This window comes from Cyprinus carpio, chromosome A23 (assembly GCF_018340385.1).
Source record: "Cyprinus carpio isolate SPL01 chromosome A23, ASM1834038v1, whole genome shotgun sequence".
NCBI classification, from domain to species: domain Eukaryota; kingdom Metazoa; phylum Chordata; class Actinopteri; order Cypriniformes; family Cyprinidae; genus Cyprinus; species Cyprinus carpio.
This window is the reverse complement of record NC_056594.1, coordinates 23,231,483-23,246,640: the sequence shown is the minus strand read 5'-3', so window position 1 is coordinate 23,246,640 and position 15,158 is coordinate 23,231,483. Positions and strand designations below refer to the sequence as shown.

The following is a 15,158-nucleotide window of genomic DNA, read 5'->3' as shown; positions in this document are numbered from 1 at the left end:
ATAGCTTTTAGTAACATAGGGCAAGAGCAATGTTAATACTGCTTAACAATGAGCTAATTAAAGAGAGGCCTTTTTACTATGTTGGCATGAAACATCTTCTACTTTTGCTTTTGTTTTTTAGGATATTATAAGTTATTGCTATGTGGTTAATAAGGTTGTTAACACATTGGTTTACACATTTGTTTGCTTACTGCCCCAAGTCAAAAGAGCCCACTCTCAAGTCTTTATGACTATCTAGTCCTTAGATGACTCAGGTTGTTCCATAAGCCTATAGGTTTGTTGTCTGATTTGTAGTCAGTCATGTGAAAATGAGCTTGTCAGATTGCAAAGAAAAATAATAGCACAGTGAGTAGAAAAGGAATATTAGTGCTAACATTAGCAATCACCAGAAAAAAAAAAAAAAAAAAACTTTCGGTGTCTAGAGTTCAAGAGTTTCACTAACTTTTCAAAGCACTTGCATTTATTATCGAGAGAAAGAAAAGAAAAAAAAAAAAACACAAAAAGCATCACATTTTTGTAAGGGTCATATCACAACAATAAATAAACTTTCCGAAAGCATTTCTTCATTATATTATTGTCAAAAGATAAAATTTACTTTTCACAGATGTTGAACTTAAAGAATAATTCACCTCATTTGGGTTTTTTTTTTTTTTTTTTTTTTTTTTTTTTATAAGGCTGGAGAATGCAGACATGTTCCTGCAAAAAATGTACCATACAACGAGTAGTTACAGGCCACATCAGGTGCAGTCAAATAAGGCTTATAAAAAACATTATGAGCCCGTTATCATGTCAATATTATGAAGTACTAATGCAGTACTGAAATGGATTTATGACAGAACATCAAAACATCTGCAAAAGCCTTTACAGTTTATGCATAATAGATAAGGCTCAATAACTCGTTGCCATGTGTTTAACTACATGTTATGCCTGTTGTAAACATGCTTATATGATTAAAAAAAAAATGTCCAAGATGGCACCGCAAGAACTGCACTGTACACAAAGCACTCTGGAAAATAAAAAACAATAAAAGAATAGAAAATTTTATGAAAATGACAGAAAGAAATGAAGAGAAAAGGCAATGAAGGGTTCATAGGCACAGAAATTCACCAGGTCAGAGAATGTCCACTGGAGTTTCTTTCCAAAGCACTTCAAACAGCACAGAGTTAAATGAAAGCATTATCCTTTTGAAGTCATTTAAGGAAAATACCATAGTCCATTCTAGCAGGCTGCAATAAGATACGCTGATGTGGTGGTGTTGGTTATATATACAAAAAAGTAGATTGTGTTCTACAAAAGGTCAAAGTTTAGTTTATGCCATTGGGTGAAAGTGTCCTTTGAAGCTTGTTGTATCATGATTACATGATGACAGTTTCTGTGTGCCGGAAATATGAATTCAAGAATTGTTTGGCATTCAGGCCAGGGCTTGTTGGGATGGATGTGTCTGCGATTTTGCTTGGGTGAGTATGCTTAACCCATCTGGATGGACGGCGTTGATTGGCTGGTCGAGCAGGACGAGAAAAATGGCTACTGCTGGGCGCAGGAGATGACTCACGGTTGACCTGGAGAGGAAAATGTTTTAATGTAAGTGTCTTTCTGCATAAATGATCAATACTTGGGTAATTCTACTTGTATTTTATGTATCAAGATGTTATGACTTTATTTGACAGATAAGCATAAACCGAAATCAAAGTAGCGGAATGGAAAGATTGAAGAATGGGATCAGGATCACCACAACTCCTTAGCATCAAAAGCAACATTCCTCATTCTTGGTCTACCTGGTCTTATGGCAAAAATGTACCTGGGGGCACTTTTTTGCGAGACGTGAAATACATTCCAATAATTACTGTACATGTCACTGCAGTTTCCAAAAGAAATTAACACTAGAGGCAGTAAAACTCCCGACACCTTTTATTTTCGATTAATGAAGCGCAATTTTCGCACAATTACTTGAAGAATATTATGTTATGACTTTAAAACAATTTTAATATGCTGGGAGATTTGAAAACTTATGCTTTTGAATGTTAGCATCACACATATCCAGCTTCATATCTATGGGTTTTCATAGATGGTAGTTTTGTTCGGTAGTTCACGGAGTATGGAGATGTACTTGAGAGGTGAGTAGCTCTGGTTTGAATCCTGTGTAACTACAGTTAGACAAACAGTTCAGATCTGCATATAAGGAAGTTCAAATGGCATGGTTGCATCAACAAATGCATTGTTATATCAGTTTTGCATTTGTTAACACTATCGGGTAGGTTTAGGGTTGGGTTTGGTGTAGGGCATATTTCCAACACGATAGAACATGAACTTTTAGCAACAGTCCCTGGATATTTGAATTCTGAACCGCCGCAATACGTACCTGAAGCAACGTAATAAAAACACAGCAATAAGTACCTATATCAACGTAATAAAAATGTACCAGGGTTCACATATTGAATCCATGTTTTAGCGCCACTTAGTGGACATTTCACTTTGAAACTGCGGCGAAATGTGCTGTAGGGTACATAAAAACGGTATTGCAGAAAAGAACCAAGAGGTACATATTTTTATGAGACCAGGATGTTCTTGGTCCTGGAGAACCACTTTCCTGTAGAATTTATATCCACTTTTAATTCAGTGTGCTTGAGTTAACTAATCAAGGTCTTTGGGTTTACCTGAAAACCAAATGTGTTAGAGCACACTTGGAAATATACTCTTCATGAAAGTGGCTTTCCAGAATCAGGAATGAGGCACACTGTACAAGAGCATGTGCACCATGACTCAGACAAAATATAAATACAGCATTGAAATTTAGTGTGTGTTCTGATCATATCTGTACCCTCTTCACCTGCTTGTTGTCCAGTTGCTGGGTGAATGTGGCCCTCTGACTTCTGTTGTTTTCTCTTTCCATCATTTCCAGAAGTTGCTCCAAGTTGTCATTTCCCAGTCTCATCATATCAACACCAAGTCCTCTGTGTACCTTATTGAAGTTTTGAGATCCTACTCCCAGAATTGTTTCTACCATCTGGCAGTCAGAGAATAGGTCCTTACTCTGGAAGCTCGCTTTGTGGGCTTTAGACATTGAAGCCAACTTGTGATACCCCGAATTAAGGTGAGTCTGTGACTGGCTTAAGTTATAGGCCAAGCCATGCTGTTCAAGAACACAACCACCCCTCCCACTGTCTCTGTCTCCATTGAGGAGGTGTCTAGAAGGACCAGCTGCCCAAGACTCTTGTCTCTGCTCCAGATCTGCTATCAGTACATCACAGTCTGCAAGGCATTTCTGGACGTGTGAAGATGCCCGCCTAGCGTCAAACTTGCTCTGGCAAATGGGAGTGCTGGTTTGCCTCGGAGGTTCAGAGGAGACAACGATGGTTACAAGACCATCCTCTATCAAGGTTTTTCCCTCATTCTCCTGCAACATGGCACCAAACTTACGCAACACTGATGGGCTGCCAGATTTCCTGTCGAGCAAGAGGCACTTCCTGTCAGGTTGCTGTGATGACTCATAGTAAGTTGAAAAAGGGGTTACAGGAGAAGAATCTCTCTGCCTGATTGCCAGTTTGGTAGCTGAATTTTTAGGGGGAAGGTCATTTGATGAAACCGGGTCTTTCCAGCTAACGTGGCGGCCTTGGGAGTCACCCCAACTTGATTTCTTGTTCTTTTTGTTCTCAGCCTCATCAGTCTCATCCAGAACCACACATAAGGCAGTCCTAAGGTGGAAAAATAAATCAACCAAGTAGTCACAAGAGGGAACTGGGCAAACACTAAGCGATGGTCTATAACCAACAAGAAACATGTATGATAATAGGACAACAATAGGAATGAGTCTGATAGGTTGAGATCGGAAAGGCTTTACCTGTTTGTCACCAGGCTGGTCTTCATGCTGTCTTGATAACTGTGTTTAACTGGATATACCTTGGGGTTCTGAAAAAAGAGGGAGATATGAAGGAATATGGTGAAAAAAGTGTAAAGCCATATCCTTGAGGTATAAGAGTCCAATTTGAGAAGATATTTATCAACAGTGAAAGAGGTACTCACTCTATTTGGAGCTCCAAGATTCCCTGGGTTCCTCCTAAAATGCGGGCCCTGTTGGAGGTATCCATTGAGTATGTGTACAGTGGCATCTTGCCTTTCAAGATCATGACGACTGGCAGGGTAATGGCTGCCGTTGCTCAGGGAATTAAGCATGTAATTGTTGGAGCCATTACAGTATTCACTGGGGTGGTGAAACCCAAGGCTTTGCATAACTGAAGGATCTGCTTTTATTTCACTGCATTGATGAAATGGGAGGCTGTTGTTGGGGTGACCATGAGGTTCGTGATAACCATTGGCCTGGTGGCTATATTGAGAGTTGACATTAAGCAAAGTAATGTCCAGGTTTTTATTGTTTGTGCTGCTCTCACTGGCTTCTCTTCGTGCTTTGACCTCATTATACAACTGAAATACAATCACAATGTTAGAGACAAACTCGGCATTCATAAAGTATGATTTTTTTGCCCACCTACATGAAAGCAAATGTTTTAAATCCACAAGTCAGTGAATACAACTAGCATAATGTACTGCATAGACTAGTTAAGCAACATTTGCATAAGTAAACAGCATGGGTTTCTTCTTTAAAATGGGTCAGTGAGAGGGAGGGCTTGCATGCTTAAAGATTAATTAATCTATTAATAACAAAATGCTTGCTTGACCTGTTTCAGAAGAAATGCATTAACTTCCTGTGTTTTTGTGTGAGAGAGACTGTGAATGTTTGTAAGTAGCCTGTAACCCCTATCCTTTTGGGTTTAATAAGCTTGTTAACATCTGTCACAGTCATGGTGTTGTGGGGCGAAGCAACTATTATCCTTTCAGCCAATCACAATTCTAGTTCGTGCCCACTATCATAACATCAACCACTCCATGCAGTATTGCAGTGCCAATGGAAATTTTGGCATGGTTTATCAGAGCATTATATTTTTGTAGTTTGTTTACATTTTTAAATAAGGATCTCTCTCTATCTCTGTCTCTCTAGATATGGAGATGGTTGGATGGATATGGATTCTGTCACAATGACTGGCATCACCTCTGTTGAAAATTTGTCTCACCTCTTCAATCTTCCTCTGCATGTCCTGTAGCTGATCTTCCCATTCCTGCATCTCGGAGTCAAAACTGTCAAGCAGGTCAGCTCTGTCTCCAACCCACACACAACTCCCAGGCTCCCGCCCACAGTGCAATTCCAATGCAGCCATTCTTCTGTGTATGTGTGCCTGTGCTCAGAATCTTACGCTGCAATTCCTGAAAGGTCACTTAAGTGACCACATTGGCAAGTCCACCAATACCTCTATGAAGACAAAAGAGATATTCATCAGTGAGAAATAGGCTATTCATTATTTAGAGTACTCTTACGTAATCAGAGTATCTGGTAGTAGTAGTTTCTCAAAGTAAATTAAGTGACTGTAAAAAAAATTCTACGGTCTACCGTGGCTTGCTTTACAGTTTAAGGGTGTTAAGATTGTGAACATAAGTGAAGTCTTTATAAATAATTTCATTCAAGGAGACGAATGGAAGGAAACACAATCCCAGCTATTTGCTCTGGACACCTGCTTTAAAGCTTCGACCCATTCCCTGTCCTTCAAACCAGCCCTTAATTGTCAAAATTGTCAGCATGTTCTTTAGACACCAACTTCATTTAACATGCTCAAGTTACTTAAAGGGACTTTAGGGATTTTAAAGTCAGTTTTATAACATCGACAGTCTCCTTGGAGTAAACCTATCTCTCTTGATCAAAGGCACAATAGTAAAAGGTAATTGGTCACCCCTTACAAAACCTACACCTACAGCCACCCTAGATATTTAACTACAAGGTTACACTGCTTCTTTTGGGTTAGGGATGAGGTCAAAGTTCCAAGCAAGTGCAGAACCTTTTACCCACTTGGATGAGCTCAGAATAGTTACATCCTTTCCATGGTAACATCACTAAGTTTTTCTGTAACGCAGATTGGATTTACGGCAGGTATTAGGGATGGAATTTTCTTCCGTCAAGGAACATGACACCCAGTTTAACTCATGAAATTTCCAGAACATACCACCATAAGATGTAAGAATGGAAGGCTATTTATACCCTCTGTAATTATGTGTTTTAATGACAATAAATTCAAGTTTTAATGACAATAGATACACACTTACTCTCTGTATTTAAAAGTAGCTGATCACAATAGTAGTAAATCTTAGTGAATTTAAAGTTCCATAAATTAATAAGTACATATTAAGTACATATTGTTAGTTAGTAGTCCTTGAGCAAGTATATGTACTTACATATGTCAGTACAGTAATTTACTTTTGTATTACTTTACTTTTAAAGTGGGACCATTCTTAATATTATATATTCAACTTTTTCAGCCCAAGAAAATGATCACAAAAAAGAGTTGTAAGTAGTAACAATTTAATACTTTAAAAGGTTTAAAGATTGAGTTTAATAAGCATTCTTAATCCTTACCGGATAATTCTTATTATTGGTTCCTCCAGTAACTTCCTCTCATGAGTTTTTGATGAATTGAAACAGGTGCTCCAGAATATAAGGTAGAATATGAGTTACCTGTTCAAGTACAGGTTTGTTGCTTAAATCAAGATTGCGCTTGTTTCAGTACCGCCTTGCCCTTGACAGCTCCTGTACTCAAATGGGATGTAACTGTGCAAAGACCGCGAAAGATCGCTTCCAATGGCGTGACGTAAAAATCCTGCGCATTTGATCTTAAATGTTTCCTCTGTCCTGCCCTACGATCCTGTCCGGAGCTCAGAGGTAAACAACTGCTTTATAGTGACTCTAAGTGTTTACCCCTGCGACGTCAGACCTGCCAGGTGTCTGGTGTCATAATGTCAGATTTATTCCGGCATTCATGGTCTCCATGCAAGAGACTGTCGTCAACGACATTCTAGGTTAAAATTACAAAGGCAGAGGGAGAGTGTTTACATGGCTATTTTAAAATGCCCAGTTCTACCCCACCTCTGTGAAACTGTCTTGTTGCTAGCCTGCTTTTAGGACTTGGCAGATTGCAGTCTTGTGACTCCTATTCCAGTTGTTTCGACTTCTACTAATGTCCACAGGCAACTGGACTATTTGTGACACTTAAAACACTCTGTCCATTTTATTTTTAAGATACCACTGGACAAAATTAGCGGATACTAAGTGTGCTGTCCACCGTTCTTAATGGGGACCTCACGCTTTTATTTATTTGACACATGTGGCTGTTGTGCAATAAACAGGCGGCCGACAGTTCCGCCCTAATATTGGCCGCTGACTCAAATATTTTACGTGCACAATATGGAGAGCAAGGAAAACAACAAAGCAAAAGCCACTGAGAATGGAGACAGTAGAACTGTTTCCAAACAAATTTTAATACAGAGTTGTATGTTTGATGTTTTTAATGCTAATGAGTTTACTTTCAGCTGACAGGAAATTGACTTGCGATCCCCAAAAAGAGACTCACTCTAGAAAAACAGATGAGGTGTTGTTTTCTTGTCAATCACCTAGACCCATCTAAACCAAAACAAATGTATTTGTTCTCCAAATAAATTGTGAACCCAGCCCTTCAACAGATCTTGTTTTTGCAATTATTTTAATCATTTAAAGCTTTGATTATTTTACTAAGGAACTACTTTCGGCAACTTGAAGACTGCACTAAAACTGCAGATGCCAACCAGCTAAATAAACTCATAAAGAATGTAAGCTCTGATTTCCAAATTGCTTATCCATGACATGCATGCAGGAATGAGGAGCACATTCAGCAGTAGACTGATCCTGCTCTGGTGCAACAGAGAGCACAGCAGAAGGTAATTTGTGCATATTGTCAACATGTACACAGGCACTTTATGTAAACCTGGACCTCTATTTACCCACCTCATCAAAGTCACAGCTGTTCTTTAGCAAATCACATGAATCTTTTTGTGCATTTTCTTCAGATTATTGTGCAATCAATCAATCTATGCAAAACAATTGTTCTTGTCACAGAAATTACACATGCAATCGGATGATTCCTGACATCTCCAGTCAAATATAAACCCTGTTACTTATTCTCCATCCATACACATGTATGCATATGTATACAGTTATACACCATGTTCTTACTCACCTTTACATGGTTCTGACAGGTAATCATTCCAGCCAATGTACTGTATCTTCAGAGTGCAGTGGCAGGCACTCTGGGTAATATGGTAATGTGCCCCTTAGTAGTAAACTGCAGTTGCATATTTCATTGCAAGCCTTTGGTGGCAAAGCAAGCGTCAGTGTGTCTGATAGTCATAGTCCTCAATGAAAGAAATGTCTTCTGGTTAATGTAGTTTCCAGTGGCTCAGTGTTTTCTTATGATGTGTAATAGTTGTTAGTTGCAAAAAAATAAACCTCTTGTCTTGAGTGCCATACATATGCGACTTGGATAAAACAGTCTCCAGCTTTTTGGAAATTAAGGTTTTGCAGACTTCTGTGCTTGGAAAGTGACCGTCCTGTCATTCTTCAACCATGGTGACATACACAACATTGACAAACAAACAAAACAAAGGGCGAGACTATGCTAATGAGTGGACGGATAGTGATCACAGGACAAAAAAGAGTGTAAAAAGAAATACAAGTTTAAAAATGGTGGCATAAGAGAGTGAGGAGAACAACACTAGAATGAGGATGAATAAAATGATGGGCTGAAACATCTGGGTGAATAACCGGCAGAATTAACGAACATGCATTAAAAAACAGGGGTGCGTGGGAAGACAGGATCAGAGAGAAAGAGAGAAAGGTTAAGATATTATAGCCATTAACATTTTCTGTTTGCATAGTTTACAAAAAGTCTTGGCAAATAAAAAAATGTGCTGCATTTTGCTAAATGTTAAAAGCAGTCAAGAGATAAACTCTCTAAAATATGTAATGCTTTCTTGTTCTTCACTATCAAACTCACTCCCTTTAAAGGAATAGTTCACCTCAGAATGAAAATTGTCATCATTTCCTGTGATTCTCTTTCCTTATGTGGAATTTAAAGGGGTCATGAACTGAAAATCAAAATTCTCTTGATCTTTTTACATGTAAGAGGTCATTGTACAATAAAAAATATCCTGTAAGTTTCATAATTCAAAACTTTATCATTATTCTAAAAACATCTTACACTGAAGCCAATCTGCCAAAATGACAGGTTGTGGAATGTGCCACTTTATGACGTAATAGTATGGCTAATCACTGCCTCCGCAGAAGATCAATGCCTGCTTCCACGTCACTGGCTGTTTAACTCCGCCCACCCATTCGTGCACGTAGTGTAAATAACTAGAGAGGCAAACGCAGGTCTAGGCAGAAAACAAACGATAAAGATACTCCGAACACAACAAAATGCTTTGCAGTGCCAAGTTGTGGAAAAACACAGTCTTTGCATTGCCTTCCTTCTGATCCCAACATTAGCAAAGAGTGATCAGTGGATGAACTTTATTTTTAAATGAAGTTCCAGACCACGTCAGTCAGAACTCGGTCATTTGTTTACTTCATTTTACCATGGATTCATTTACAAACAAGGCACAGTTCAAAACAGGATTTTCAATATGACTGAAACTAAGAGATGATGCTGTGTGACAATATTGATTCCAACAGTAATGTCACCCAAGTGTGAGTAACTGTTTTTATTATGTGGTCACTATTGCTTTGTCTGTTATTAGTATTTATTAGTATTTTTGCGTTTTTAATTAAATCACAGCAGCGTCCATCTATGAAGAATGTAGGCTGTCAAACATACACAACTGTTAGTCTACAATCCACCACACCTATTCAAACAGAGTGTTCCGATGGGGGGGTCAAAACAGGACAGAAAATTGTTTATTACTTCTAAATTATAATGTTTTGTGTAGGTACAAATCTTGAGATTAATATAAGTTGACCTAAGAGAAAAGTGCAAAATAATAAAAAGGCAGTTCATGACCCCTTTAAATAAAAGTATGACTTTGCATTATTTGGTTTCTTTAACAACATAATAGCTCTGTTAGATGAACAGACCAAAATATAAATTATTATTCACTGAAATGTATCCATTCTGCTGCCGTATTGTTATAGAGTTGTTTATATACTGTTATAGTGCTTATTAAAATTTTGAATTAGCTTTTTAGTTTTAATGCATTTTATTTCTAGTTATTTTACTATTTAAACTGCCTAGGCAACCTTTCTCATTTTTGTTTTATTTTACTTAACACAAACAATTTGTAAAAGTTTTAGTTTTTGTTAACAATATCAACACTGCTGTAAGTCACATCTCATTTGTGTTTGCATTCATTCAATTAAAATTTTACATCAGTAAAATCAAATATCATATGTTCTGGCATGTCTTGTGACCAGTTGTCATTTATGTCAAACTTGACATGATGAACCTTAATGCAAATGAACCTTTTAGTAAATTAAAACCCTAATTTTTTGTTTCTCACTCGAAAGTATTGTATGGATTTAGAAGACTTTGTCCATTGTACAGACTGCTTATGTGAGCTTTATGAGCTTGATTGCCTCTGAGGCCGGTTGCATAAACATAGCCACTATGTTAAGACTGTGTCTTAAGAACTACTGTAGTTTGACCAAATACCAGTTAGCCAAGAGATAATCAGTCTCACATTTCTGATTAAAATTGGGCCAATCTACGTTTTTGTAACTGACTTTATAACAGTTATGACCAGTCTAGAAGAAAACAAATTAGATGGCTAACTTTTTAAGACTAGTCTAAGTCTAGTTTATGCAACCGGCCCCTGGTCACTGTTTCACGAAAGAAAGAAAATCATGGGTGAGTTAATAACAGAACTTTGAATTTTGGGTGAACAATTCCTTTATGGTGTGTCAAACATTCTTGTTGTGCTTCACATAGACACACAGACTCTTGCCAGACTCACAGATAATGGTTCTTCTGGATCTCTTTCCTCAGGTTTTGGGACTTCAAGTCGGTCTATAAACCCCTGCAGCTCCTTCCTGAAAGCTTTCATTTGAGCGTTGATGCGGTAGAGTAGCTCGTGCTCCCTGATACGCCCACCATCGTCATCATCTTCCATACGGCCAAAAAGATCCCCATTAGCTACGAACACCCGTGCCTCTGCAATGATGGTACTTGTGTCGGCTATGAGCCGGTCAATGGTTCGCCCCAAACGCTCTGCTTCTGCACGGATGTCAATCATCTGTTGCCTGTCCCGTATGGAGCGTGAGAGGAGCCGAGCGGATTCAGGAGAATAAAGAGAACGAGTTGGTGTGAGGCACCGAGCATTGCGGACTTCCTCCGAGTCACTTTCTCCTCCGACAGGACCCTCACGTTTGCGATGAGGAGGGAGGCGAGAGGAAGACGAGTCGTCATCGCTACCTCTACGCCCTCCTATTCCAGGACCACTGTCACTCTCTGCATCGCTGTCCCGTGGTGTGATGGCTAGGTGAGATGTTAGATCATACCTTTGCATGTTGGAAAGCAGCACACGGTTCTCATACTGCAGCTGCATCACTTTCCCACTCAGTTCATTGATCTGCTTCCTTGCTGCCTTCAGCTCCTCCTGCAATGCCTCGGCTTTGGAGCTGTCTCCTGCTCCACTGGCGGAACCCGTTGCATTGCCACCCGAGGTGTGCCTTGTACCCTCTTTAAAGCGCAGTTTGTTCAGCTCACATGTCACTCTCTTATTCTGTTCCTCTACATCGGCCAGGTTCCTTCTTAGAAGTTCTGCCTCGTCCTCCACCAACTGCAGTTGTTGCCTTAGCTCCGAAAGCTCTGACCCCTGCTCCCGCCCCATCCCTCCTTCCGCTCTGGACAAGCCTACATTAGATGACTCTTCCCCTCGAAGATCATCCAACTCCGCCCTCAAGCCACGGTTCTCCACCTCCAATTCGACTATTTTACGTCCCAGGATGTTGGCCTCTTCTTCCACCAATCGCAAGCGGAGTTTAAGCTCGGATTCCCTTGTAGTGGGAGGGCCACCAGCTTCACCCTTTGGATGAGGGCTGTCCAGATCCCCATAGAAAGAACGATACTTTTGTAGTTCCTGTTCCAAACGGTCCTTTTCTTTGTCAACCTTGGCCATTTTCTTTCTCATTAAGGTTGCCTCCTCTTTAATGAAGGCCAGCTGGCATTTCAGGTCCTCATTGTCCTCCTATGGACACAAGTGCTTTGTTAAAGTGCTGTTTTGGCATGATTTTGTAAACAAAAAAGATCCATTGTTGATGGTTTTGCAATGTACTGTATGAAGCAAAGCCCAAATATAAGTCACTTTTAAACCAAACAGCTTTCTGTTGGTGAACAAAGCTTATTTGTGTGACCGACTTAAGTACAAGCAAGACCTGAATGTGCAACTTTGTCTCCTTCATGCAAAAAATGACATGGATTTCTATTGAAATAACTGGATTTTGCCCACAACATTTCATATAGCAAAGGTAAATGTGACAACAGCTTTACATTTTATGAATTGATAAATTTTTTGTTTGATTGCATGGCATCTTTTCATTCTGTATAGATAGCTATGTAGTACATTTCATATCTTTGCAAAAAAAAAAAAAAAAAATTGTATTACTGGTTGTATTTTAAATGAATCACTTAAACTAACAGCCTTCATTTGATCCTATACTGGTTGATGTCAGTGTTTCATCTTCACCTCTGTAGGAGTCTGAGTTTTCCTCTCAGGCTTTTGTGCATCTTTGCTTCCTCTTCGTTTCTGAGACTGGAAACAACAAATGAAAGCTATGCTATGAATATGTATTTAAACCTATTCAGATCTGCTGTAGTGATTTGTGTTTGGATTCCTACCTCTTTGGCTTTGTCCAACTCATTTTGCAGGGCTTGTTTGGTGACTTCCACCTCAATAAGTTTCTGTCTCAGTCGCTCATTTTCCTCTTCTGTCTTTGTTCGTTTCTCCTCCACGTTCTCCAGCTCATGATGGAGTCTTACAGACACATCCTTGGCAACCTGTCAGAATGTGGTGGTGTGGCTTAGTGGTTAAAGATCCGATTCATTAACTATCAATGTGCTCTTGAGAAAAACACTTAACCTTAGGTTGCTCCAGGGAGACTGTCTTGGTAATAATTGCACTGTTGCTTTGGATAGAAGCATCAACTAAATGACAAGTTAGTAATTAGATATAAATGGTGTAAATAAGTACTTGTTGGATGGGTACTTTATCATAGACCTTCTCTGCTTTCCTTTAAAGATAAATACATGGGTACTTGCCTTCAAATCTTGCTCTAAGCTCCTTAGGAGTTCCTCGTCAATTTCTCCAGTTTGTGCATAGCGAAGTCGTTTGCGTTCGGCCTTACGGAGTCTATACTGAAGGATACGACAATTCTTATTTGCACGCTCGAGTTCGCGCCGCATATCTTGTAACTGACAGGTGTCCTCCTCATAAAAGGTGTCGCGCATCTCCTCCATTTCCATCTGCATCTCCTCAATCTCATTCTATGAAAACCAGAGTGTGCTCATTAATTAAAAAAAAAGAAAAAGAAAAAAAAGAAATGAGAAACCCTTATTTTCATGCTTTCATACTCTGCAATTATATTGCAGAGCTATGCAAAACAGATCTCTGCATTTACATTATTTGAATAACTGCACATTATTTCCATAAATTACTGTTACATTTACTGTTGCTTGAACATGCAAATTAGTGACTCGTATTTTGCACATACCAAGGCCATTTTTATAACTGTACTTTGTTCTGAAACAGGGACTAAATTGTTACAATGTTGCATTTCTCATGGTTCTGTTCACTTTCAGAAGGTAACAAGTCACCTGAGAAAACTGCCCTCTCATCGTCATAATATTAATGTGCTGTTTATGTTTTAGGGTTTTGATCAGAGTGTTATTTCTAGATGATTGGACAACATCTCTGCAGCCTTATCATGGCTTTCTTTTTGTTAATCACCAGTATCAGGTTGAGTGGGAATCAATATTGTGTTTGGAAAACAATATTGTCATACACTGGTTGGGCAGAGGAGTCATTAAAAGGCATTTTCAGAGGAAAAAACGTGTTTTGATTATAATTTGATGTGCTGACCCACAGAATTTAGGTATGCTCACAGTTATCAACATATCATTTATCAGTTTTGCTAATGGTTATCAACATATGTATTGCTAATTAATTTAATGTGGAAATCTACATTTGTGTAGTTATACATTTGCATTATGCATATTCAGAGAATTCTGCATTGTGTATTCTTTTTTTTCTATTTATTTACATTTTTTCTATATATCTATCTATCTGTCTTGTCAGTTCTTTCTGTACAGTATCTCTATACATCCATCCTCATCTATCTATCTATCTATCTATCTAAACATATCATGCTCTTCTAAAGGACAATGTCTGTTTATTCCTCCATCCATCTATCCCTACCTCCATCTTCAGTTTACATCTATCTATCTATCTATCTATCTATCTATCTATCTATCTATCTATCTATCTATCTTTTCATCCATCCATCCATCCTCCCAGCAATTCTATTCATCCATCTTTTTTAAACATAATACATTTCATCGTCATAATTTCTCAAGCATAGCAAACAGACCCTAAGATCTTCGTTTTCATCCTCCAATCTCTGGATCTCGTCCTGCAGGGCTTCATTCTGCTGTGTCACGGGCTCGTCGACGCCACTCGTGGCCTGTGCGGCCGGTCCCGGTTGCGGTTGCGTCTCGCCTGGTGATTTGCGTTGCATCCTGCCGCTTTTCTTCAAGCTCTTGTTGATGTGATACTGGATGAGCTCTGATTGCAGACAGCCCCCGCCCCAGAACGCCAGCCCGGAGCCCACGTACTCTCCTTCCGCGGCGGCCTCACTCTGCCTCTCCCCCTCACACCTCCACCGGACGAGGACGAGTCTCTGTTGACGCACGGTAAACTCAGCGCGCGGCTCGTGTTCGGTGTTGGAGCGCTATCAGTCCGCTCCTAGGTTTCCCAAACCGCCTCAGTTTCAGCACCATGAACAGCTGCCGCACCTCTCACCTTCACGACACGCGCTCCTTGAGCCGCCTGCTCTCCCTCGCGTCCTTTAATGCCTTTTCCTCCGAGCTTCGACGCAGCGGATGATGAGGAGCGGCTGCCGATGGGTTTTGAGGCCGGTTTGGCGGGGGTTTGTCCGGGAGATGGTCGCCTCCTCCCTTCGGTTCTGTTCGCTGATGGTGGAAAATCCGCAGCGCCGCTTGCGGCAGAACTAATCATGTCATATAACAGACCTCCAAAAA

General features: G+C 39.6%; 2 protein-coding genes across 4 annotated transcripts; both read right to left on the bottom strand.

The window, feature by feature from the left end:
• Positions 1 to 442: 442 nt before the first annotated feature.
• Positions 443 to 8,232, bottom strand: LOC109083396. 3 transcript variants are annotated; one of them, XM_019098178.2, is made up of 6 exons: positions 8,091 to 8,232; positions 5,067 to 5,302; positions 4,021 to 4,419; positions 3,839 to 3,906; positions 2,819 to 3,692; positions 443 to 1,559 (listed from the first exon to the last, which is right to left on the bottom strand). In XM_019098178.2, exons 2-6 carry the CDS (start codon positions 5,208 to 5,210, stop codon positions 1,356 to 1,358), a joined length of 1,689 nt encoding a protein of 562 aa, XP_018953723.2. In that variant the 5' UTR covers positions 5,211 to 5,302; positions 8,091 to 8,232; the 3' UTR covers positions 443 to 1,355. The 3 variants fall into 3 exon arrangements, with proteins under 3 accessions (XP_018953723.2, XP_042569610.1, XP_018953722.2); XM_042713676.1 differs by having other exon boundaries at positions 2,828 to 3,692; XM_019098177.2 differs by lacking the exon at positions 8,091 to 8,232 and adding an exon at positions 6,458 to 8,054.
• Positions 8,233 to 8,521: 289 nt separating this feature from the next.
• Positions 8,522 to 15,158, bottom strand: LOC109057719 (protein SOGA3-like). The gene is given in 7 exon segments (XM_042713668.1): positions 8,522 to 8,661; positions 10,858 to 12,090; positions 12,589 to 12,654; positions 12,741 to 12,899; positions 13,161 to 13,385; positions 14,489 to 14,761; positions 14,764 to 15,158. Coding segments are annotated over 7 exon segments (2,439 nt in total). The 5' UTR covers positions 15,136 to 15,158; the 3' UTR covers positions 8,522 to 8,550.